The following is a 26,369-nucleotide window of genomic DNA, read 5'->3' on the forward strand; positions in this document are numbered from 1 at the left end:
CTTCTGGCCTTGCTGACTCCCTTCTACATTTATTCATACTGAATGTCCCACATTTTTCTAAATCCCTCATATTTCTCATTTCTTATGGAAAAAACAATGCCATTTGTGTACCACAATCTGTTCATCCATTCAACAAATGATTAACTCCCACTTTGTTTTTAGTAGTTTGCTACCACCTAAAGGGCTACTCCATCTGTCTCATTGCTGAACCCTTCTAAGTATGGCTTCCCCTATTAGAATGTGAACTCCTTTAGACGAGGGACTGCCTCATTTTTTCCCACATGGGTATGTATGTCTGTGTGAATACAAACATATCTGTGTGTGGGCATTATATATGTCTTATTTCTGGTGCTGTGCACATAGTAGACACTTTAAAAAGTACCAGCTCATTCATTCATTCATTCACATTATAATGCACACTTTCAGTTGCTGGCCTCTGTGAGGTATGAACTCAATCGTGGGGTAGCGAGGTCAGAGGGCATGAAAGATTGAAAGATAATCTACTAATCTCTCTCAAGAGAAGTTTCTGAAAAAAAGAAGTTTCTGTCAAGAAAAAAATTTTTTTAAAAAACCAACTTTGCCACTTTGAGAGATGTGAACTGATGTTTCAACTGCTTTCATTTGTTTAATAGTTGGCAATTCTTTATCATTTACTGAGGAATGGTTACCAGTCATCTACATTTTTGTCAATTCCCTATATAACTTGGATACCAGACTCTTGTTTTGTACTCACTTATTTCTCTGCTTATTCTACCTGCACTGGTTTTATACATGCAAAAGCCTTTCAATTTTCTATAATTGAAATAATTTATTTTGTCTTTTGTGATTGCTTCTTTTGCTTATGAATTTTCTCCAAAGCCATAGTAGTGAAAAGATTCCTGAGGGCCACATTTTAGTAAGGACACTGATAATCTGGAAAGTGCCTAGATGAAAATAACCAGAGTAATGAAGAGCCTTGAAATGATGCTATGTGAGGATTAGCTGAAGTAGCCAGGGATGGTTAGCCTGAAGAAGAGAAAACTCCAGGGGATATGAGAACTGTCTTAGCATATTTGCAGAGCTGTCACTGAGAGGGTGTCAGGAGCAATGGGTGTGTAAACTGCAGAGGCACATCTGAGTTTGATGTCAGTAACAGGAGTCCCACCAAGGTGGAAGGGCTCACTCCAGAGCACTGCCCCTCCCCAAAGGTTGAATGGCCTGGACGCGCCCTCCTCACAGACTGGTGATGGGATGGACTGGTTACAGGTCACAGTCTCAAGTCTCTGAGCTGCAGTCTCCTTAATTCCCAAGGGGGGAAGAAACCTTTTGTTATAGGGCTGCTGTCAGACCTAATGTGATGATGGATGCCCTGCAAAGCATCGGACAAATGGCAGCTGCTCTTCTTGTTATGTCGTTCCACAAGAGGCTTAACTTGGGGTGGCTGTGAACACAGAGGAGTCTCATGGCCCTTGACCCGAATCTTTCCCTTGCCCTTTTCACAGCTGATCTCACACATGCCCTCTGCACACATCCAGGAGGAAGTAAGCTCCCCAAGGACAGGCAGCATCGTTTTTTATCTCTGTGCCCTCAGACTCTAGGGTGGACCTCTGTCGTTTCAAGTTTGCCTCTGCTAGCTTTCTAGTGCCACTGGCACTCCCCACTAGTGCAGATTACACCTTTTCCTCCTCCTGCAGGATTCTCATCCACTTACTCCCCTAAATCAGGTGATCAGAGGATCGGTCCTGTTTAGCCACTTTCTGTGGCTCCCCGGTAAGTTGCTACTCCTTATTCTCAGACTGCTGCATATAAATTGTGGGCTATATGAACTTGTGAAGCAGTGTCCCCTCTGCATTAGCAGCAATCATGGTCCTCTCTCCCAAGCAAGGATGTCGTCCATTAGACTTTGGGTCAGTTTACTTCTTTGGGGATAGTGGGGTTCCATGATTCACTACTACAGAGCATCACTGAAGAGTACTGTTGTTAAAATGACAACTCTAAACTAGAGAACAGCCTAGAATCAAATATAATCTGGTCTGATCTCTTCTCATTATTTAATTCTAGGTCCAGTTAAAATTGCGCCAAGCTAAGATGTGTACACACACACACACATTTACTGATTTGTTTGCTTTTTCCTGCATGGACTGCTGAGATCACAGCATTCTGGGGCATGATGTCAGATGCCACCAGGACACCTGTAAGGAGATCCTTCACATTTCTTGGGAAATTCTTCTTTTGTCTAGACCACGCATGCCCAACCTGGGACCCATTTGTTGTCATGCTTGTTGATGGTGTGGGTTGCATGGTATTCATGAATGGGGACTGAATTCTGAATAAGTTCTTGGGGGTTTTTGTTGGGCAGTGTGGCCCAGAGGAGCCATAAGATTGAATTCCTCTGGTGGAGACGCCGTACTGGTTGTCCCATGCTACAGCAGCAAACATCCCACACAAATAGACCTTTCTCTGTTCTCTGCCTCCTGTAATGCTGACAGCCAGAGGATCATTCAACAAAGTTCTCTGCAATTGTTTCTACTGAGAAATCCCACATGATCTCTCCCTTCCTCCTCCTTCTGCCTCTTAGAATTCTTGAATCAAGCATCATGCTGTACAAGAACCTTTCCTGATATCCTACCCTCTCCCACAACAACTGGCCATTTTTGGATCACTGATGCATGGACCAACACATGGACGTGTTTTCTCCAGGGTGAGAATGCAAGGGCAAGACATTTTCACATTTCTCTTTGCATACATGGCAAGCCTTCTGGTTGCTCGCCATATGCATGAGATACACTCTGTTAGAAGAACTATCTGAAGGGGCCTCCGGCTCTGCCAAGTTCTGTGTCTTCTAGTCAATCAATAATGCACAGGGCAGGACCACAGAGTCTTTTGCTGTGAAGGGAAACTGCTTCAGAAAGCATTTGCAAAAACTTGCCTTTTTCCCTCATAATTTCATCCAGGGTATAGGTAAAGCTCATTCTCACAAAGTTTTAAAGAGATGAGTTGGGCACCTGGGTCTGTAGCTGAAATAATACAATCCACAACTCATTCCAATCTTTGGGTACTTTCTCCTCTTTCAGTTGTCTTATAAATTGACCCCTCAATGTTTTCAAAACTGTGGCCTTTCCAGCACATATATCCACATTGTAGAATTGGTCTGATGCAGCTACTCTTCCCATTTTTCCTTTGTGAATGCCATTTCTAACTCTTCACACAGCTCAACAAGGAGGGGTCTGGAGTTTTAATGAGTCCCGATATAGTGGTTCCACTGCCATTGGTGATGAAACTGCTTTGTTATATTAAAAAAGTGAACAGATGTTTGGTTTTCTATTTGTTTGTTATCTGCTTCCAGACTCTTCCAGGCACTCGTATCTACCGGAGCTGCATCTCATGCCAAACTTTCTAAAAACTTGTTTTCCTCCCCTCAATTTAACTTGGCTGCTTTCTTTTTCTTTTTTGTTTTTTTTATTAACTTGGCTGTTTTCTAAGACAAAACCACTCATCATTTCCTCCATGAGATCTGCAAATGAATTTATATTTCCAATCAAAACCACTAGGTTTGAGATCCGGGGCTTGCTGCCGAAGGTGGCTTCAGAGTTCCTCAGGCCTCTTCATTGTGGCAATGGCTTCCTATCAGGAAATGATGGATCTGTGGTGATTTTTCACTGTCTCCAGCTTGTTTGAAATCACATAGCAGGTACTTAATAAATGTTGAACTGAATGAAAACATCCACATGGGCAAGTAATGGTCATCAGCTATGGGCCCCTGAGCATGATTATAGATTTAAATATTTCCCAGTTTAAAAGAAACTCTTCCAAAAGACTTAATTTCCAATTCCTTCCCTGCTAAGAGCAGAAACCACATGGTGCACTAAGGAGTAATAATCACACGACCCAACATCCTTCCCGCCTTCCTTAGAGTAATTCCTGTGGCAATGGACAGAGAACAAGCAACTACAGAAACTGCTTTTGGAAATGCTGTAACCAGTTGGATGAAATTCTTTTAAAGGCCACAGGTGAGTCTGACATGAGCCCACAGAGACTCCAGTCACCCCCCCCCATAGTTTTCAAATGAACAATTAATTAGGGCTCCCCAGAAGGTAGTCAGTTCTAATTTCTTTTCTCTGCCCCTTACTACCTTCCCATGAGAACTGACAAGACAATTCAAACGAAAAATACAGAAGGGTGGGAAAAGACATTAGCCTGAGAAACCTGGATGAAGGGTCCTGAGCAAAAGTTCAATAAATACAGTGGTTAGAACACCAACCCTGGAGTCAGGAGGACCTAAGTTCAAATCTGACCTCAGACACTTAATAATTACCTAGCTGTGTGACCTTGTTAGCCCCACTGCCTTAAATAATTTTTTTTTAAATTCAATAAATAGTTATCAAATAAACAAGTGGATCCTAGTGTGGTAGGTGAGTGTGTGGCTCAGTCTAGTAACTGGGCTCTCACTCCTCAGGGACAAAGAGTCTATCCTTCCTTAGCAGGGAGTGCTGCCTTCAGAGTTTCCAAAGAGAAGATGGGCTTGGAGGGGCTTTGCTTGGAGGAGTGCACTGGTGACATACTCATTTGCAAGAGTGTCTTCCCATGAGATTTCTACATCAGGCCATCAGACAGGCAAGAACCCAGGAGCCGCCACTGTTCTGGCTTTTCCAAAACCTTGAAAGCTACAGCAGCACATTAACAAGGGAGCAATTTCTACTCACCGGCCGGCAAAGGACTCAAATTTCCAAACGCATATGGTGCCAGATGCCTAGGATTTAGAAATAAAATCTGACATCTGGGGCTTTTTAGCCAGTCTCTTTAAAAAACAGTTGTAGAAAACTCACAGCCTTTGGTTTTATGTAGGTTTTTTAATTACTTAAAGCTTCTCTTTTTAATTTTTTACAGTGCTCCAGTAGGAGCTTGGAAGGCAGATATAAAAACTTACATTACAGCTGAGAAAACACAGCTTTTACTCTTTGGTTTATGGGGTTACCAAGTCTTCGTACACATGGGGTTTAGATACCAAAACAGAATGCTTTACATTTCAGCACAGGAGAAAATAAGAAGGGGTGTGGGAGGATAGAGGGTTCCCAAAAAAAAAAGTGCAAGAAACTTTTAAAGGCTGTTCTAAACCACCACACAGAATTCCCGTGTCCTTTCCCTTCTCAAAACCCAACATGTGGTCTTAATCTTAATTCTTAAGACCTGAAAACAGTTTTCCAATTTCCGGAATGGCTTCAGGCCGTTGGCAGGCCACAGCTCCAAAGGATAACAGAGCTGTGACCATAAATTGGCTTTCAAGGTTTGTTTATGGTTGTGCGCTGTGTGGGTCCTGCTGCAGGGAGCATGGTCCATGGTGAAAAGTGGCCACTGGCCACAAAGGAGCCCTGGAGGAAACCAGGGGTGGCGCTGTGGGGGATGGGTCAGTGGACTGCGCAGGCTGCTCATCGTTGCGCAAGCTGGCATTAAGGCTTGAACAGTGACTGATGGATGCTCCTGCATCAGATCCTCAACAATAGTCCTGTGAGGGGATGTTAACTTTACAGATGAGGAAACTGAGATGGAGAGGGTTTGATCCACTCAGCTGGGGTGACCCAGTTCAGAAAGTCTCAGAGGCTGACATCGGACATCTGGGTGCAGGCTGCCCCAGCAAAGCCACCAGCCATGATGCTTCTGCCCTTCTTAATCTGGTAAGCATAAGAGAGTCCAACCCCATGCAGAGGCAGTGGGTCAGCTACTTCTCCCAGGCAGCTAATTCTGTCTCCAACTCTTGAAAGCACTGTCAAGTGTATCAGGAAGAAGAGGGGAGGAGAGGAAGAGGAGGGGGCAGGTGGACTCACAGACAGACCATCAGCCACTGTTCTTTCTCCTCTCAGGTCTTCTTTGGAACTGAATGGGTTCATTCACACAACAGTGGAATGCTCTGGCCAGAAAGCCAACATTTATTCAGTGGCAACTATTTATAAAACTTCGCATCCATCAGACCATAAGAGATTCACAATAAAAAGAGACGAGTTCTACCCTCAAGAATCTTCCAATCTAACTGTAGACACATAATTTATACACAAGAGGTAGACTAAACAATAACCACTGAGCAATGTAGAAATGTCCCCAGTAACAGAATGGAAGAACAGAGTACTGAGAGAGGGGTGAGGGAGTGACAGAGAAACCATCAGAAGAGAAAGTCAATCCAGGAAGGAAGCGTTACTCAAAGAGGGGAATTTCCACAAGAGTGAAAGCGCCATGCTCCAGGGGCACATGGAACCACTTAGCTCAGAAGTGACAATGCCATAATCTCCACCCTGGGGGTGCGCAGATTTTAGAAAAAGATGTCCTAGTATATCAACCTACTAGCTTGGTTAGAAGGAAAGATGCGCTAAAATAATCACAATAGCTCCATGACTGCTGTCTCCAAGGACAAGAATCCCTCAAAACCCTACCCACAACTGCCCATCCTCTTCCAAGGGATGAGGAGTTTACCCAACGTGCTGGGAGAGCCATGCCTGCTTTCTCCTGATAGGGTGAGAATGCCAGGGGAGCTATCAGACAATCACTATTCACTCTTGCCCTGTGACCAGGCTATTTTCTTTTGATACTACATCTCTTTGATGGCAAGCTTTCTTTTTGTTCTTTGCTGTTCCTAATCTGTTTTGTATTGCAACCTGGTCATTGCCCTTTGAGTTAGAAACAGACAGACCCATTACTTGAAATCATACAACAGTGACAGAATGCAGGTATTAGAGACAAGTCTTCATTTCAAGACATCACCTTCCTGACGCCATTAGTCCTCTTCAAGAATGAAGGACAAACAACAATCTGTGAAAAGTAGCAATTGCTCCATTGATCAGTTCATTGGGAAATGTACTTGTTTGCTAGTTCCCTTCCTCCATCCCCTTCCAGATGTGGAATCATACACTTACATGTGGTTGCTCTGTCCAAAGGAATATACATTTCTTAAAATAGAGAGGTTAAACCTGGCTTTGATAAAGCCCTTTTGGATTCAAATGAAGCTACCTGACTTAAACTTTAAACCCAAATCATTCTGGCTCTCAGTGACTGATGAAAAATAAGTCCCAGTCCAAGACTGTAATTGGTTACTTTGGGTTTTGATGACTTAAAAGTGAGCATAAATAGCAATTATTTCCATTCTGGTCTTCCCCTCTAAAAGTGAATTTATTTTTTTGAATAGGCAAATGAGGCCATCTTTTGCTTCATTTCTTATCCAACCTTAAATCACTGAATGGGTGTTGCTTCAGCTACTTCACTACATCTTAAACCCAAATCACTCTGGCCAACCTAAGCCTCAGTTGGTCACTATTTGCGCTTTGTTGAATCAGAGTGAGTGCAAATAGCAATTGTTTCTATTCTGACCACGAGATGTTCCCCTTCCAGGTTGATATATTTTTTAAGTAGGTAAAAGGTAATTTTTTTCCTCATTTCTTTTCTATCCTTAATTGTCTCAGTCAACTGAGACCTGGGAAAGACCACGGTCTTCCCTTTCATCTTGGGCCATTTCCAGCTGTCCTGATTCATACCTAGCCACTGGATGCAGATGGCTCTGAAGGAGAGTGAGGATGGTGATTTTGTATCATTCTGCCTAGCTTAAATCCAATTCACTTGCAAGTCAACACATTACTTTCCTGATGTCATGGGTCTTCTTCAGTAATGAAGGACAAACAACAACAAATAAGTAGTAATTTGGGGTCATTCAGGAGCCCTGCAATTTTCCCAAAGGATTCCTCCCTATTCTCTTCCTCCTTTTTGGTTTTGGATCTAACTAATGTGCTCTTTGCCATAGCTGTCCAAGATGCCTACACTGAGCTATTCATTCAGACAACAAGCATTTTTAAGCTACTGGATTCTTCTTCCTGTAGAAATGAAAGGTAAAATGCTTTGAAGTGGTTATCAATCTCCTCAAGGAAGCACTGAAGGGCTCACCCAGGGCTTCATGAAACTAGCACAATGCCATCTACAAAAAGGAACATTTGGGAGATCTCATCTTCTGTGATGATGATGATGGTCCCTCCTCACCTTGGATCCTATACTGAATCTCCTCCAAGAGAGTGGTAAACACCTTCCGTGATGATCACAGAGTCAGAAAAAAGGTTCTCATTGTTCCATCTTTCAAGAAATTTCATATAATTCTGGTGTGTATATATATACATTTTAGTTTCACAGAATAAAACACTCTTTTGTAATACCAGATGAAATGTATGCAGTCTATTAATGGCAAAGTTGAGGTCCACCATGGGATAAGTCTAGTTACTCCTCTCTTCAAGCCTTCAAGTCCCCCGCCAGGATGAACCAGGCCAATCGACTCCCACACAGGCAGACAATATCTCCCTCACACCACTGCTCTCCCCCTTCACTCTTCTGAGCTTTGATCCTAGCCCCACTTCCCCTGGAAGCACACTCAGGATTTTCATAGGTCAATAGCCATCAGTGATTCTGGCTTGCTTATTGACATTCATGAAAAGAGCTTTTATCAAAAACAACAAACCCACCTACTTGCTCTCCTCTGCCTCCTCCTCCCAGTTTCACTTTGACATGATCTTGGGGTGGCTCTGTCATTAGTTCCTAGGGGGTAGCTAGCATTTATAGAAAGGATTTAAGGTCTGTGCTTGACAAACATCACTTCATGTGAGCCTCCCAACAACCCTGAGAGCTGGGACTGTTGAGATCCCCATTATACAAATGAGGAAACCAAGGCACATGGAGACCAAGGGATTTGCCCTGAGTCATACAGGGCTGGATTTGAACTCAAGTCTTCCACACTGCAGGTCCAGCCCTTTCTTCACTATGTCACCTAGCTGCCAGTTTTTTCTCTAAAAGCCAAATTTAGAATACAGTACATAGAAGGGCTCTCCATCAGAATGAAAGTCCTAGAAATTCTTCTGATATTAACACGAATAAGGCTGAAAAACCTTCACCATTCAATCATATTTCAATCAATCAGTTGGTCAAGTGATCAATCACTCAGCACTTATCAAATACAGGAAATGTGCTAGGCTCCAGGTTCACAACAGCCAAGGTGAACAGTCTCTCTTGAGGAGCTTATGAAAGAGAACCACCCATGCACACTCCATGTATACGGGTGTGTGTGTACAAGGGAAGGGACAGAGTAGAAGGAGTGGTCAGAAAAGGCCTCAGGTAGATGAGGGGAGGGGGCGCCCCAATCCAGAAAAATCCCTTCCTGGTCTCTCCATGACATTGCTTCTCAATCAACAGAGGGAGTCAAAGGTCTTGGGACTGTAGGGCTCCAACTCTGGCAGCCAACTCGTCAGCTTTTGGAATGAGAGTCTACAGCAAGCCAGGGACTTGTCCAGGTTCACCAGGGAGCCAGGGGCCTGGGCAGGATCTGCACTCTGAAGCCAGGACTCTTTCTACTTTACCACAAACTTGGACACACACCCCCAAATCCCCCAACACACATACTCCCTCCTCCAGTCCGTGGCTACCCACAGGCTCAGCTCTACGGAAGCTCCACTGATCCACTACCACATCCCAAGTCGGTTGCCCCGCTCTGGATCAGTGGTGCTGACATATATGGCCATGCGACAGCCTTGGGGGTGGGGCTATCTCTGACCAGACCAAAGGGGAGCAGCCCATGTAAACACAGAAGAAATGAATGGAGGCCTGAAGTACCTTGGAGGCAGCCAGTTCCTGGGAAAGATCCTGGATTTTCTGTTGCTGCTGGACCAGTATTTCTTGGACGGAGGCTAACGTCACCTGTAACTGAGTCACTGTGCAGGAAAGAAGCAGTTACAGCTCAGTGAAAGTGGTCCACGGAGTTTCCCTTCTCTCTCTCTCTCTCTCTCCCCGGCTCTGGCTCTCTCTAATTTATCGAGGACGCTCTCTCTCCCTCTCTCTCCTTATAATTCATCTGCACTATGGGCAATCTACCTGCACTGCATCTAACCTCCAGTATTTCTAGTTTATCTTTCCATTGTAGAGTTGTCTATAGGCAACAGTATATCCATCCAAAACCTCTCCCTCCTAATTAGATCTACTCAGGATTTGCTCAGCTCTCCCAACTTGGATGGTGTGTTCATCATTCATCTAGTGCGGCCTCACACGTGCCTCTGGGTAACTAGTTGAAAATTTCCAATTCTGAAACAGAATGATTTCTCTTTCCTTCCTGATAAACACCACCCAGGAAAAAAATTAAACAGAAAAAGTGGGTTTCTCTGGCTGCTCCTCTTTCCCATTTCTCTGTCCCTGTCCCCCGGGTGCCCCATTCCCTCCTGAGGGTCCTGCAGGCTCCATTCTCTACTGCTGTCAGCCACTCCCCAACCTTTTGGTGCTCAGGCTCCAGACCACTTCTAAGGAAGATTACCCATGGGCCCCAGGCCACCCACAGGCCTGTGGTTTGGGAAGCTCTTCTGCTTGCCTTTGTTTTTTAATCTGGACCTTCCATCCCGTAAACAAGTTCACAAAGGAAAAAAGAAGCCCCCTGGTGTGACAGGTTACAGCTAATCTGGGCCATCACGAGGGTGCTGGGTAATGAGTGAGAGCCCCGTGGAGTCAATAACAGGCAAGGTGGCCAGGGTCACTGGAGCCGCAGTAATTACAGACTCTCTTGACCCCGCTTTGAATTCTTAGAGGGAAGGGGGAAAAAATCACCGAAAAACCCCCCTGAAAACCTCAGAGAAGCAGAAATTAAAAATGAACTTTACAGCCCCTAGAAAGGCTGTCATTTTATTCCCCTTATTAATATTCTGAGGTTGGGAGCCTTTCCGTAAAAACATAATTAATTGAGGCCGCGCCGACAGTAAACAAGCAATTTCAAATTAAACCGAAATGACGGCGGCTTCATTTGCAAATGTGAACAGATTCTCGAGCAGATAAATGAAGTCACCGAATAGAGTGGAGGCGGAGGGTGGGGGGGCACACACGGGGGGCTCTGAGGGGCGAGCTGATGGAGCCATCAGTCTCTACCTGTCTGCGTCATGCTGCCGCTCATCTCCGAGATATTTGCCTCGATTCTCTGAAGCTGTTTCCTGTCCTCCTTGCCTCCCATGAGCAGAGGGAGCAGGTACTTCTGCAAGAAGAGGGATGGGTCTTAGGGAATTAGCAGTGGTCACTTGTCCCCAGCTCCCTGCCCCCATTTCCCACAGGCACCCTGCACTCTTTCCTTGTACTCTTCCTTCCAATGCCAAGTCTGAACAAACACCTCACAAGAGCCATCTGAAAGTTAGGAGAGGCCAGGTTTGGAACCCCATCATTTCTAGGGTTCTGTTGTCAGCTTAATGCAAAGTCTATGGCTATGTAGGGGAGTATTAAGAAGCTCCCCCCCTTTACTGATGAGCTCTGGATATAACTCCAAATAATCCCCTCCAGAGCTGGACTCAAACACAAGAACTACTGACATACATGAGAGAAACCTACTGGAAGCTGGGGGAGTGGACAGGGAAGAAGTCAAGGAGCAAAGCAGAAGGAAGGTGCTACCAAGAAATGAAAGGGCAGGACCTGGCTGCCAGGCAAGGAGCCCCAAAGGGTCAGGCAACAAACATCACAGGAAGAAGATCTGCCCTGAGACCCCTGAGCACCCCAGGGCAGGTAACCAAGAAACTGGCACCCCAATCCAACTCTCAGCAGGCCTCTCTACAAACTGACTGGTTCTGGGCCCATTGGGGTTTCTTTCTTTGGTCCACTGTCTACTTGGGCAGTTCAGAAGGAGGAACAGTAACTTCTCCATTAACAGTTTCTTACGGGGGGGGGGGGGGTGACTCACCAGGGCTTTGTGGGAACCATCCTAAGTGAAGTTCACCACTTCACATTTCTACCTAAGCACTTTCCCGTCTATTCTGCAAAGTGCTTTTCCCAATGGCTGATATTAGTTCTTGCCCACAAGAAACCCGTCAATGGCAAAGTTAGCACTGCAATGGAAAACTCTGCAAGTTCTGCCCCCATGAGCTGGAGGGAGTGAGGGAGCCTTCTGAGGGAGGGTCCTCTTCAGGAGGCCCTGGCCCTGCCTGGAGCCTTCCACACAAAGAGCAAAAGCATGACCTTGGCCCCATTTTAATTTTATAACTACCTGTCAACCTTCGGGCTGTTCTTTCATCTATTCATCTTTTTTTTTTCTTCCTAAGTCACTCAACCTCTCAAAGACTACCTCCAAGTTGCAGAGAAAGAAGACACAGCCCCGCACTGTGCAGCAACATCACTGTTCCTTCCCTATCCCCCACCCCTAGCCTACCTCAGCATTCCTGTTTCTCTAAGGCCCAGAACTTACTTTCCAGTCCAAAGACACTGGAATGTGCCTGGGTCTGTGGACTGCTGAGTCCAAAGCTACTTAAGCATTACTTATTATTCATTAGAGGAGGCCCTTATTTGAAAAAGACTTTTAGGGATCTACTTTTCTTTCTAATATGACATAGTATTTAGACAGCAGATCTCTATGTTACACATAAAAGAGAGGACAAATCCCAGGGAACTTCAGTTTTGACTTTCTGACACTGAAAGGTTTCCCTTCTGACTCTGGACTTTACATAAAGAAAGACAACTCCTGCTCCTTAGTCGGCCAACAGCTCTCAAATTAGGTAGAAATCAGGAGACCTGCAGCAGAGGTCCGTGTGGCTAAGCAAGGGACTTCAAACTGAAAGTAGGTGAACTGGTCAACGAGTTTCCTGAATGTGATGGAAGGATTCCAGATTTAAGTGTGGGTTAGACTAGGTGACCACTCAGGGCCTTCAACTCTAGGATGAAGAGTGATTCTGAATATCTCGAAGCTGAAGAAAGGATCACCCCCAGCGGGGAACAAGAGCAGGGACAGTGGAGAAGGTGCCTCAACACAGTGGGAAGCAGTCTCGCTCTCATTCCCTGGGTTCTCAAGTGTCTAACTCTTAAATACCATTGATGGCCTCTCACTGTTGGGGAGGCAGTCCTTTGTAGAGAATAAAAATACTCAGAATGACTTTAACCCATAGCCTGGTCTCCTCGCTGTTAGATGGTTAGCTCCTTCTGGGAAATAAGTGCCAATCTGAAATACATCTTTTGATAGACACATCCACTTTGAGATCCCATCTTTTTTGTATGAAAATACCTAGTAAATTTATGGCTTTCTTCAATGAGAGGAAATTTTAGTTTGTTTATGAATAATATCTTAGAGTTATATGCAAAAGAATATAATAAAGCTATGCTATAAGTGGTCGAAGGACAGACCTACATAAAGAATACTCTGGTTCTGGTGCTCCCTGGGTCACCCTCTGAATCTCTCACTTGTCCCATTGCTAAGAAAATGGTCATAGTGACCTTTGTTCCCTCTGGGTGGAAGTGAGGGGTAACACACTTGGCAGCCTCAGAAAATGAGATATCTCAGGATCTCAGCCAGAGCCATACGTACCTTATAGAGCTGGTGGAAGCCAAAGGCGATCCCTGCCATGATGATAGTCAGAGCCCCATAATCTCGCCATCTAGAACCTGTAGGGTCTAATGGTTAGAGAGAAAGAGAAACACAAGTGAAGAAAAAATGCACACCAGTCTCCTTCCAACTGGAGAGCAGGGAGAGGAAAGAGGAGCTGATTTGCCCAGCATCACAGATCTCCAGTCTTTCTGTCCATTGTGCCTCTCTGGAGCCCCCTCCCCAGGCAAGAGAAGGCCAAGGGGCTGCTCCAGCATGAGTCATGACCGAAATTCTCTCTGACCCAGGAAAGCAGGGCTCTAGAGGAGGTTCCTGCCAGGAACTGCCCAGGGTCTCTGGCTCACTCAGGGTACAAGGCTGGTCTCCAGCAGAGTCTGCTTGCCAGCTGCCAGCCCAGGCCTGGCCTGCTCCTCTCCACCAGCAGAACAGTCAGTGCTTGGAGAGCCTCCAGGGTCAGACACCCAAAATCCCAAAGCTCTGTCCCCGAAATGGCATTCCCATCACACTAATGTCACCAGAAAGATAGCGATCTGGAAATGGACTTAGGAGAAGAAAGAGCAATAGGATTCCTGACCCTCATTAAAGGAACATCAGAATTCGGCTGAGCCAAGCAGAGGGGCTCACGCCCTTGCTCCCCTCCAGCACACACCCATAAAAGCTGCTGGAGGGGCCTTAAAGATGCCCGGATTTTCATTAATAATCTAGAGGCAGCAGAATGATCTTTCTTAAAGTTCAGAAGCAGGATGTGGGCACACACCAAGGGGGCCTCTGGCCAAGAGCCCAACCGAGGCAGATCCCTGGCTGGAACCTTCACAGGGTTCAACAGAGGCACCCCCTCCCCCCAGCTCTGCTCAATGGGCATCTGCAGAGACCAAGGCTTCATCCATTGATCAAGATGCCTGAAAGTGTCTTTTCTTGGCCACCACACTCACTCACTTGCTCACTCCCCCAATGCCTGTGGACTTCACACGGAGGTTTGCCAAAGCCAGACCTGCCCAGAGCTGCTTTTGTAAAATAGGAACTGGGTAGCTCTTCCCTAAACTGTCCTCTCAGAGTCTAGGAAACATCACCAAGAGATGCTGCCCAACCAGTGTCCAGATCCTTGGAGGTCCCCAAGAAATCACATCCTGACTCCTGAGGGCTGAGAATTTGAAGAAGACTCAGAAAGCAACTGGTCCAACCCATGCCTCAAAGGAACACTCCCCGTTCCCACAACTTCCCTGACATTTCCTCACCCACTTTCACTCTCATTTAATCAGAAAACAGTGAGCTGTTTAGAGACTTAGGGATGGGTGGGCAGGGTCAGGAGCAGCAAAGGGCCAGTTGGCTGGATCTCTGGCCTTGATCTTACAGAGTCCAGGGAGTCAGAGGGTCAGCCTTCTGTGCTTATCCCCAGGGCCATGGTTATAATAAATGTTCAGTATTAGGAGAATGAAGACAAGAAAGCTTAGTTTCTACTTCTTAGGACAGTCAGTATTCAGTTGAGCTTTCCTTAGGGTCTGAGCTATTCATTAGGTGGCCTTAGACCTGAGAGAGAGGAGCATTTCCATCCTGAGTATGTATTCAGAATAGCTAATTACATTCACATTTGTTACTCAAAAAATCCACTGAACATACAGTTCAGGATCACCCAGCTTCATGAGCACATTCTCCCAGGTGCCAAGGGGTTAAAGCCATGCCAAGAAGCAGTGCCAGTCTCAGAGCTGCTCCCACCTTCCCAGTGCCCTGACCTCCATGCAGAATTGAGAAACACCTGTAGTTCCTTGTCAGAAGCACCCTTCACCTCTCTCGTCGCTCCCTCCGTTCCTGCCTTGCTCACGCTAAGAACATTTTATTGCCCTCTGGTTTTCATTATTAATGAAAAGGGACCAGAATGATCTTTCCTAAAGTTCAGAGAGTCTATAAAGACAAGAAGCCGAAATGCCATTTTACTCGTTTTGGAGATGGGTGATACAACTCTGTCTGGTGGCAAAAAAGGAAAGAGAAGGAAGAACAGGGCTGGGGAGGGCTCTTTCAAAGGCAGGAGAACTCAGACTTGGATACAGTGATAATGTTCTCCAGATCCTAGTCCAATTCAGTTCAGTAAATGTTTATTAAACACCTATAGCCTCCCTTGGGCCCCCACAGCTCCCTAAACCCCAAACCACTTGGATTTCTTCCCTCAGCTACTCCCCCCCCCACCATGATCTCCCAAGGAAAGCAGAAAGGAGGCACAGGGAGGCCATGGAAAATACTGGTCTTCTCCATGAACCTCCAGAACAGTAAAGAGAGTTGAGGAGCTAGGACAGATGACTTCCTGCTCTGGACTGTAAGAGAGGAAAGCATCAGTGAACATGAAGTTTGAGTTCTGGAAAGGGGATCTAGATGTGGACACGGGCCAGCCCTGCCTACGGGAGACCACAACACCCCAGAAAGAAGGTAGAGAGAGGTCAGGAGCTCAAGAACTGGGTGAACCTGAAGCCTTGTGGCTCCAGGTCACCCGGGGGAAGACCTCCAGAGCTAAGAATGACCCCAAAGCTAGATTCAAAGAACAAGACAGGAATATGCTGCTATTAAACAGCACAACAAGGGCTTGACTCTATGTAAGGTCTGTGTGGGCTCTGCCAGCTAGCTACCAAGTCAAAAACTCTTTAACAGGAGATGTTGGGGATTTTAAGTAGCACTGGCATCATTAAGCCTCTTCCAGAACAAAAGAAGCACCAGTGAAAAGGGCCTAAAATGTCTCCTTCACACCCCCCCCCCCACTTCAAATCTTTAGCTCTTTTCATGGTTTTGCTCAAGGCTTGGCTTCCTACTCGAGCCCTTTTCTAATCTTGCTCACTCCCCACAAAAGCATTTCTTATTTACTTAGCATAAAGTTTACTACTCATTCTGTGCACAAAGCCCCAGGAGAACTAAAATGTCCTGTGAACTAAGACTGGCACATCTCTATGTCCCCAGGGCCTGGCACCCAGTAGGCACTTTAATGCTGGATGAATGAATGAATGACCCACTATGGTCCTTCTGGGACCACAGACCCAGAGAGCACCAAGAGGAAGCAGCTCTTAGAGGGTGGCATGGCTTCATTCTTTGGACTCTGAATCCTCAGACCTCCTGCCTACAGACCCTACCCTGAAGGGTCCAAGCTCCCTGACGGTAGTATCCGAAGTATCTGATTTGGATCTCCAGCCCCTCACACAGTTGCACACATGAATATCTATCTGCTGAAGTGAACTGGATGAGGAGCTGGAGACCATGATCAATGGTGGCCCAGCAGGCTGGCCATGCTGCTTGGGCCATGGAAGAGCAGAGCATGTGGTACCCCAAGTCAGGGTCCTTGCTGGCTGGGAGACTAGGCAAGTCGGCCTCCACTGCCTCAAATGTGAAATGAGGTTCATGAGTGTCATGGTCTCAGGTCTCTTGTGAGGATTCCAGGAGATCAATGCAAAGTGTTCTGCAGACCTCAAAGAGTCATAGAACAGCCAGCAATCATCCTCACTAGGGAAAAGGACAGGGGGCTCCAGAAGGCCTCCAGGACAACTCCAGGATGTAGTTCATGGGCTCTGGCCAGACCAAATCACAGCAGTCTGTCTGCACAACCATGAAGCCTCCAAGTGAAAGAGCTGTCCATAGGGTAGACATTGCGGCACTCTGCAAGGTGCTGCTCCCCAGCTGTTCGAGTGGCCTTGCTCACTCCCCTGCCTGCTGCATGGCTGGCTGCTCTGGCTGGGCAGGGCCAAGGAAGACTCTTCCCTGAGCTACTGGAGAGATCCAAGCACCTCTAGGGGTCACACACTAGACTCTGCCTCCATTCTTGGTGCAGGCATCCCTCTGGGCCATGGCTTACACATGGCACATCCCTGAGACCTGGCACAAAGCTCCTTTGGAACCAAGTAGCCCATGAAATGTGACCTCAACTGGGCCTTGTTCTCACAAAACCAATTACTATGTTGGGGGTGGGGGCTGGGGGGGAGGGGGGAAGATTCCTTTGCGGAAAAAGTGAAAGTTCCACATCAGAATGGAAGAGGAATGATCTCCTTCCTGCTGTTCCCCACTTGTGATGTTCTCCCCTTCTGAAAGACTGCCCTTCTGCAATCATAGCTACATTTGCACAGCCCCCTAAGGTTATCTCATTGGATCCTCCCAATAACCCTCGGAGATAGGTGCTAGCATTACAATCACCACTTTATAACAGGAAACTGAGGCAAGGAGAATTGCAGTGACTTGCCCAGGGTCACCCAGTGTCCCAGGGGATCTGAGCTCAGACCTCCTCACCTCCAGTCCAGAATCCCCAGTTTTGCTCTTCTCTCTTCTCCAGCACCACCACCCCTCTACCTGATGTGACCTCTCCCCAGCAGCCCCTCAGCTCTTGGAGTGCTATGGGGTTTGATTCTTTGGACTCTGTATCCCCAGCATCCAGGATAGACTCTGGTACACAGGAGCTTAATAAATGCTTACAGTTGATGGTAGATGGACACTTTGGAGGTCTGCCACATATCCCCGTCAGCTGCTGCTACTTCACTAGTGCTGTGGGGCACCTGGTCTTCCCATGCCCCTGGCAGGCACAAAGGTTCCAGTGGTTAAATGACCTGCCGGATGTCCCGTGACTGGATCCCAAACCCAGATGCCTTTGGCCCCTCCCAGTCTGCCTTGGGGGATTGTGACTAGGAAGACGACTGTCGACACTCACCTCTTCTCCCCTTCACAGGCATTCTCCTTCCCTCCTCCTCTCTACCTAGAGAATGCCCCCCATCCTCCATGGCCAAGCTTGTTTCCCCTCCAGCGGGGAATCTTTCCTAACCTGGCTCTTTCATTTAACTTCTAATACACTTTGTAATCCGTGTCTGTTACTGTTGTTTTACAGCACGTACAACTTGGCATTTCATTATACCGTCTTGCCTTGTTCAATAATCATTTCATGTGTATTAGTCTTGTTTCTTCAACCCAACAGTAAATTCCTTGAAAACAGGGTGCATGGTTTATGTTTCTCCTATCTACCACAAAATACACTGTTAACTCTATAACGGACACTCAACAAAACCCCCTGATTGAACGACCAGCCAAGGACAGCTGAGCTTGTCTTCTCTGGGGGTTAACCATATCAGTGGAAATCCTGAAGAAACTTTTCCCACCATCCAACATGCTCCCAAGGAAACAAGTTTATTTTAACATAAGCCTTTATAAGGATAGATATGCTCATTAAAAAGCTAAGTCTATGTTTTAATAGTAGAGAATGAATTTCAAAGCTCCTGTCACCCTGTGACCCACAGTCAATACCCCACTTGGTGAATTACTGGGGCAAGAAGCTAGTAGGAGTGGTGAAGCGCTAGGGTGATCATGCCCAGTCCCCCTCCTCACTAGCCTTACCTGAACTCTGGAATAGTCAAGGGTGGCACCACAGAGACTGGGCGAGAGAAAAGTCCACAGGCCTAGTACTGGACATGGTCTTTAGCAGCAGGTCTCTGCTCAGAGATGAACCAGGCAGAAACAACTTTTAAAAATAATCTGCACTAAGGAGACAGATGGGTGGGGCTGAGAGTCTCACTGAAGAACTAACAGAGAGGAAAACATTTTCCCTATCAACACTGAAGAATCAAAAGTTGACTTAATCATAGATACAAAAGAAAAATGTTACTATACCTAAGGAATTCTCACTCAATCTCTCTGATCAAATAGCCAAAATACTGAACCTTAAGTTAAAGGTGAAAGAGTCTATCATTTCCATTTTGTTTCAGACAGGCAGATGAATGAATGAATGAATGAATGAATGAATGAATGAAGTAAACAAGATCATAGGTCAACTAAGTTTGTCAAAAGGTTTTTTTTTAATGAAATCCTTTAGACTGAGGTATTAAGGAGACCTTGCAGAACTGATACAGACTCTACCCACATTTCAATTCCACCCCCTCTCACCCCAATCTTTCTGAGGGCAAATAAATGGAGCACAAGCCTGGGTTTGTGGTAGCTTGTCATTCTTTTATTTGACTAACCCTTTTTGGTGCCTACTGTGTACAGTGAATAATAAATACTTATTGAATGAGTGAATTTCATTTAGTCTTCCTCCCAATGCCCTTTTCACACCGAGCATCCTGGTCTAAGATCTATGGTTGGCCTGGACCAAGTCCCACTTTGGCATCTGGATACCCTGCAATGAATCACTGCGGGAGTCTTCCAGCCTCCTCACCTCCACTATTCTCTGGACTCCTGAAGTACTTCTGATTTCTTCTGGATATTTTGGTCCTTAATCAAATGACAATGTCAAACAGTGGGGTGTGTGTGTGTGTGTGTGTGTGTGTGTGTGTGTGTGTGTGTGTGTCTGTGCATGTGTGTCTGTACATTTACATGTGCACCTGTGCATGTCTGTGTCTGTGCATGTGTCCACTCAAAGAAATCATGCATTCCTTCAGAAGAGAGGCTGTCCCCCCCAAAGCCCTTCCCTCCCCCCATGCATAAACACATACTATGGGCCCTCACTACAGGCTGACCCCATGGAAATGGGGCCATGACTACAGGTTTCCATATTCATTTTGCCTGTACTTGCTAAAATCTGAAGAGCAGTTCAATTTCCTCGATAAGGGAAAGGCTGAGAAGGAAATACAGCAGCCCTGTCAGTCATTTGGCCCTGATCTGTTTCTCTTGCTCCAGGCTGCTGGGATACCCACCTGAGACACTGAGGGGCAGCAGCCCTGAAAACTGTCTGGGGGATCCAGTCCTCCACAAGCAAGGACAATTCCTACGTCGCTGCTCTTTGGCAAGCAACTCAGGAGCTCAGGATCCAAGACCATGACTCTTCTTGAGCCGCTTCTGGGGCAGCGCTTGCTGCCCAGGAGAGCCCTGCAAGGTCACGAGGGCATCTCCAAGCTGACAAGGGAGAAAGTCCAGCCTTCTCTGGATTTGGCACACAGCTCATGTGTCCCTAAGCCTCTCCTTTCTAGCCCATCTTTCCAAAGGGGTGGAGACGGGGAGGATAGAATGTCAGCCCCTAGACAGCAGCTCCTAGGCCTGGCCTAGGAGTCAATCTCAAACCCAAAGGAGTATGTGGTGAGTGAGGAGGCCATAAATACCTCATGCAGGGACGCAGACAATGCCTTAGCGATAAGCATGCAGATTGCACACCTACTTCAGAAACTCCCCTGAGTTTGCTTGTAATTAAGGGGGTTAGAAAGGTAAAAAAAAATATATAAACCCAATTAATCATTTAAATATTTAAAGTCAGGTTTTTTCCTCACTCCAGGATCAGTATATTTCATAAAGCCAGCAGCCGACAGCCCTGGTTTTTACTGGGGTTCATTTTAGAGCATGTTTAAACTAGTCAGATTGAGTGATGCTTCCAGCAACTAATCGCATGTCAAATAAAAGATATTTTATGTAATAAATTACCGCTACAAGTAATTCAAATGTCATTTATCAGTTTTATTATCAGTCAGGCAAAGTCTTGTTTCTCTATATTAATCAAAATCAAGCTTTTTTTTTTTTTTGGAGCAGTTCTGACACCTCTTGGCAAAAGTACCAAAGGGAAAAGACAGAATTACCCCCGTCGAGCTGAGAAGAGCAATGTAACAGTTTAAGAAGAACGAAGCTAAAGGAAGGGAATTAAAAACTAAACATATTTAAAATTATAATTACTCTGATTTTTACTCCAGTGGCAGCAATGGAAGCATTTTCTGACAGAATGCTTCCTATTTTCAGAGTGGGGAGAATTTTTAAAATTTACCTATCTGGGAGAAATCTCAACATTTCAAAGCTTTTATTCAAAGAACTGTGGGCATGCAAAACTCTTTAAAGCAAGTGAACCAGTTTTCCCTCCTTCCTACCTCTTGCAAAAAAATTCTTCATTGAATCATGCTAGCCCACTGAACCCAGGTAAGTTCACTGAGACTCTGGTGCAGTTCTCTGACCCCCTAAAGCAATTTGTTCTGAGCAAAGAGTAGCCCTTATCCCTGGAGACCTATTTATATTAAGCCATGTAAGGAAGCAGCTGGAATCCAACAGATGTGCCTCCTGGAAGAATTCTGCCAGCTGCTAGTGCCTATCTTGAGCCAGTCCTATTAAAAGGCTGGTCCAAGGACTCGACTCAAGAAAAATAGTGAATCCTAATCCGTTGGTTAAAAAGCACCAGTGAAGGGTGCTCAGTGACCCACAGCAAATACCCTGAAGCTGAACACTGCAGAGGAACAGACCCACGCTAACAAGTGGTTGCTATGGACTTTCTGCTAACTTAAAAGAAATGAAATCCAAACATCCCAGCACTGTCTTCCTTGAACCAGAAGCTTTCTCTGATGAAGTGTGTCAGTCTGTTCAATAAAACAGTGTTTGCCAGGACAAGCTAGGAATGTCTGCCCTATCCAGTCCATAGTCTCATCTTCAAGAGAACAAGGGAAGGAAAGGGGGACAAACGAGATCAGAGACACGGAGAGCACACGTCATTCCTGTGCTACATCCAATGTCGAGGCCACAGGAGGTCCTCAAGATCCTGCCCACATCCCTCTGGAAGTGGCTTCTTGCTCAACCAAAAAGGAAAAAAGGAGAGGGGAAAGAAAAGGAAAAAGGAAATGAGCAAAATGGATTTGTCTCTTGGAGAACCCTTAAGAACCTGATATTTCAAACAAGTTTGAAGCCTAAAGAAACTAAAACAAAAATAAACCAACCCCAGACCATCTCAAAGCTATTTTCTTAAGTGCCCAGAGAAGATGGAGACAACATAGTTAAGACGAGTGGACGGAAGGCCAGCAGGCACGGCTGTAGATGGGACTGGTGTTTGGTTCTCTAAAGGACCAAAGAAGAAAACCAAACACCAGTCCCAGAGGCCTCCCCCTAGACTGTGGCACAATGTTCTGTGGGCCCTGAAAGGGGGCTTAGTGCCTACTTATCTTTGGGGGTGTCTGTTGCTGCCATTATCTGCCATAATCTATACTTCTAAAATAGCTTTCAAAACAAACCTCATGATTAACATTCATACACAATTTAGAGCAATTAAGAGTGAAGATTTTTACATTTTAATTGAGAACCCCCTAAAGAGACCCCACCACAGATGAATGAATAAGCCAGGATCCTAAAATTTTTAAAATCTAAAAGACTTCTCAAGATTTGCTATAAAAAAAATTTAAATAGGGGCGGCTAGGTGGCATAGTGGATAGAGCACCGGCCCTGGAGTCAGGAGTACCTGGGTTCAAATCCGGCCTCAAACACTTAATAATTACCTAGCTGTGTGGCCTTGGGCAAGCCACTTAACCCCATTTGCCTTGCAAAAACCTTAAAAAAAAATTTAAATAATAAGAAAGCAATGATCTCACTGAGCAATTTTGGAAGCAGGAGAAAACTTTCCCAGGTATCCATTCAGCTGTTGAGAGACTCATTATTAACAGCAAACAATAAAATGTGCCAGCACCAGGGCCCATGGCCTGAAAAGGAGGAGAATGACCAACCAACACTTGGTCTCTTGGATCTCTACAGTACAACAGAAAAGCTTGAGACATGCCATTAAAGCCCTACCTCAGTCCCTATGCTTGGGGAAGAGGCTCGGGGTGGGGGTGGGGGTCACATTCAGGCAGAAACAGTCTCTGGGAGTACTCCTCTTTCCCCAAGTTCTCCCTGATGGGAATGATCTGCAACTACAGTGAGAAGGGGAAGGGAAGAGAGAAAGGGGAGGCCAGCCCAAAGCCACCAAGAGGCCCAGATGGCCGTGGCTGGAGGGGGACCTGGGCGACTTACTGTATGGCAGAGGCATGAGGTGAGGGGGCTGGAGGGGCACCATCGGGGCAGAAGGGCCCAAGGGCTGAGACTCCTCGGCAGCAGTGCCCGACTGCTGGAAAGCCAAGTCAATCTCTTCATCTGTCAGCCCTGAGAGGGAAGAGGAAATGATATCAGGTTAGCACCTTTCTCCACTTTCTCTGGCTCTAACGAAATCTTTAGTAAGATGGGGCCCTCTCAGCTGCAGAAAGTCAAGCCTGGTGACTCCTGGGCTGTTGCCTCCCCAATTTCGGATTCTCTGGAATCTCTCTCTGTTGCAATTTAACCTTAAGCGACAGAATATTAGCCTCTACGCTGCTTCCAAATGTGGCTCATTCAATTTCCTTAATTTATCCTTGAGTTTATTGCTGCTTTTGAAGTCGCTCTGTACTGCAATTCTCCATTCTTCCCCCGAAAACAGATACCATCAACTGCAAATGTGGCTCATTTTAATCTGTAATGGTGTTAAAAAAAAGAGGGGAAAAAACTAACAATAATGCATGAAAACAGACAGGGAAACAAAAAACTAATTATTGGGTGAGACGACTAATTAGTCTAGATCGTTTCCGAAGACGGGAATAATTTGCTTTATTTTATGACAAATGCAGAAATAAAAAGAAAAATCAGGACTGACTGTGATTAGTATGAATGGGATATAGAATGTAAAGAAGAAAATAAAACAAGAAAACAGATCAAAACAAGGCCAGGCCCAAACTTTCAGATGATTATTGCTCCAGACTATGATAGGCTGTTGCCTAGATCGCCTTTGGCTACTCTCTGTCTCTCTGTCTCTCTCTCTGTCTCTCTCTCTCTCTCTCTCTCTCTCTCTCTCTCTCTCTCTCTCTCTCTCTCTCTCTCTCTCTCTCTCCAGTGGCTATAACATGTAGAGAAGATTTTCCCATGCAAGAACAAAAAAAGCACATGAAAACCTTCCCAAGAGCCCCATCTGGGTCAGGTAGGGTCTATGGCTCAAGGCCTGAGCCCAGGTTCAGGAACAGAAGCAGGAGAGGGTGGCTGGAGAGGAGGGGGTGAGCCTGGTGCCGGAGAGCTGTGGGATGCCACCCCAAGATGAAGTGGGGACGCTCACCACGTGTGTGCGAGCACCAGAAGGCCAACCACCACAGCCCCAAGCGGCCCACGCCATTCCGGAATCCAGCCTCCAGTCCAGCCACAACACACAGCTTTTAAACTGGAGCAGAGCACTCTCCACATCTGGTCTGCAGCTCTGCGTTTTGGCTCCATTTGAGGCCCACAGCATAGTCTATTTGCCCCAGGGGTAGATGAAGCACAAGGAGGTTCTGAGGATCAACTTCTTCAAAAGCAGGGTGCCTCTTGCTTTGAGCCAAGGCGCTCTAGATGGAGCATATTAGCGCTTTAAAGCACAGCCCTGTCCCATCCTGGGGGGGGGGGGGGTCCCAGTGGCAGCAGGCTCTCCTGCAGCTGGTCCAGACCGGTGCTGCCCCGGAGGGTTTTGCTCCTCTCCTCTCCCCTCCCTGACTGGCCCCCGTGAGACCAGACGATCTGGACAGCCGTGACCCTCTGCAGATGGGTGGGCAAGACTCTAGGAATACAACAGGTGAACCTAGGCATGGACTAGCTCCCTGCTGTCCCAAGCAGCCTTGCCTAGTCTTTCACCTCCAAGGAAGAACAAAATCAATGGCCACAAGAACCAGGTCTGGTGACTAGACTGATCCAAGGCTCCTAAACACTAGTCCTGGTGGTCACAGAAAGGGAGGGGGGATGGCCTCCCTAACAGGTCAGAGAGCATTTTAACCAGTTCCTAATCAGCCATTAGAGGAGGAAGCTGCACATGCCAGCGTCAGCACAGGCTGCCGGTCACTGGCGCACAACAGAATTTTATAAACCTGGTGGTTCGCGTGCCTTGTCAGCCGCTGGCTGCAAATGAGGATAATTTTCCCAAAAGGAGCATTCAGTTGCATTCTCATTTTCCCTTTTGGCTCTTTCAAATATAAACAAGTATGATAATGTTTAACGCTGGGGAAATATACACTAAGTTACAGGCGGCGCTCCAGTGTGGGAGCTGAGGCCGGTTAAAGGGCCAGGACACTCTGCCCAGTGCCCTGCCTGGACCAGGGACTCTGCTGGAAGTGTCTGCTTGTACCAATCATGACAGTGATGCCCACTCTGGAGATGGCTTACTGCCCCAATGGTGTCCTCCCTGAAATGACCCCCCTCCCCTCTACCGGCTCACTTCCTGAAGTCAACCAAGATTTATAGTCTTAAAATAGCTGTCCAATTTACCTGTTTGCTAAATTAACATAACATTAGCAAGAAAATTCAGGGTGTTCAAAGCTCAGAACACCAAATGTCAGGGCCGGGAGGGGTCTCTGAGAGTGCCAAGGAGAGGCCAAGCCACCAAGACCCAGTGAGAAAGGGAAGCAGGACCAAGGGAGGACTGGCACTCAAACCCACTAAGGAGGTTAGGATATGACTCCTTTTCCTCCAGAAAACTTCATAAACCAGTCAACCAAGGACTGGTTTACTCTTCCCAGAGGCAATAAGAAAAAGGCACAAGTGGATTCTAGCTGCAAACCGTGGGACAACAGTGTAGGTCCTCCTGGCCTCACCCTGCAGTTGGGAACCCCTAGGAGAGCCAGTCGCCCCTCCCAGCTCAGTCTCTACACTTCCCTGACTGCCCTCTCTTTGGTCTCTCTGTCTCTGTCCCCTCTCTGCCGACTCAGGCATCTCCATGGGACGGTCATCTTCTCCTAGTCCTAGGGATGTGCTCTGGGGTCTCAGACCCCAGCCCCCACCATCCACAAACAGTGGAGATCTTCCACAGGCCCGATGAGATGAAGACCATGCAGGATCCAAAAGGTTAAAAGGAACAATAAAAGGAGACTGCCAATTGTAAGTGAATTATATTTGGCTTTGAAAGCTGAGGCACCGGCTATATTATGAAAGGCATCTCTTTGCGTTGTTTACCATCACCCTGACTAATGCAGACCTTTTTTTTTGTTTTAAATAATCTCATGCAAATTAGACACACACACTTCCTTCCAGTTGATTGCTATCTGCAAGGAATAATCTAACCGCAGAGGGGACTGAGCAAGGACTGAGCAGAGCGCAGGGAAGGAGTCGACCGGCTCCCTAATCCTATGGCATGGAAGCCTTCTCCCCCTCGGCCTCCCCTCCCCCGGCCCGCTAATTCTTCCTCAGAGCTGCTGCCTTTGGAAGAATTAGTCATAATTTTCATAAAGCCTAAAATTTTCTTTTAGGTTTCAATTTGCATTCTATTACAACAACAGTGTTGCTTGCATTCAGATGCTCTCTTAGGGAACTTCACTGCCATCACTTGGCAATGTTCAAGAGCCAT

General features: G+C 46.3%; 1 protein-coding gene across 2 annotated transcripts in view; it reads right to left on the minus strand.

The window, feature by feature from the left end:
• The window catches only part of PEX14 (peroxisomal biogenesis factor 14), a 146,328-nt gene that overhangs the window by 8,215 nt on the left and 111,744 nt on the right, over positions 1-26,369 (minus strand). Inside the window, exons 4-7 of one of the 2 annotated variants that reach the window (XM_074218476.1) lie at positions 23,015-23,143; positions 13,307-13,392; positions 10,900-11,002; positions 9,607-9,704 (exon numbers count right to left, since the gene is read on the minus strand). In XM_074218476.1, coding sequence (XP_074074577.1) covers positions 9,607-9,704; positions 10,900-11,002; positions 13,307-13,392; positions 23,015-23,143 — 416 coding nt within the window. The remainder of the gene's footprint in view (positions 1-9,606; positions 9,705-10,899; positions 11,003-13,306; positions 13,393-23,014; positions 23,144-26,369) is intronic. The other variant, XM_074218477.1, reaches the window with a different exon arrangement.

Source organism: Macrotis lagotis, chromosome 1, assembly GCF_037893015.1.
Source record: "Macrotis lagotis isolate mMagLag1 chromosome 1, bilby.v1.9.chrom.fasta, whole genome shotgun sequence".
NCBI lineage: Eukaryota > Metazoa > Chordata > Mammalia > Peramelemorphia > Peramelidae > Macrotis > Macrotis lagotis.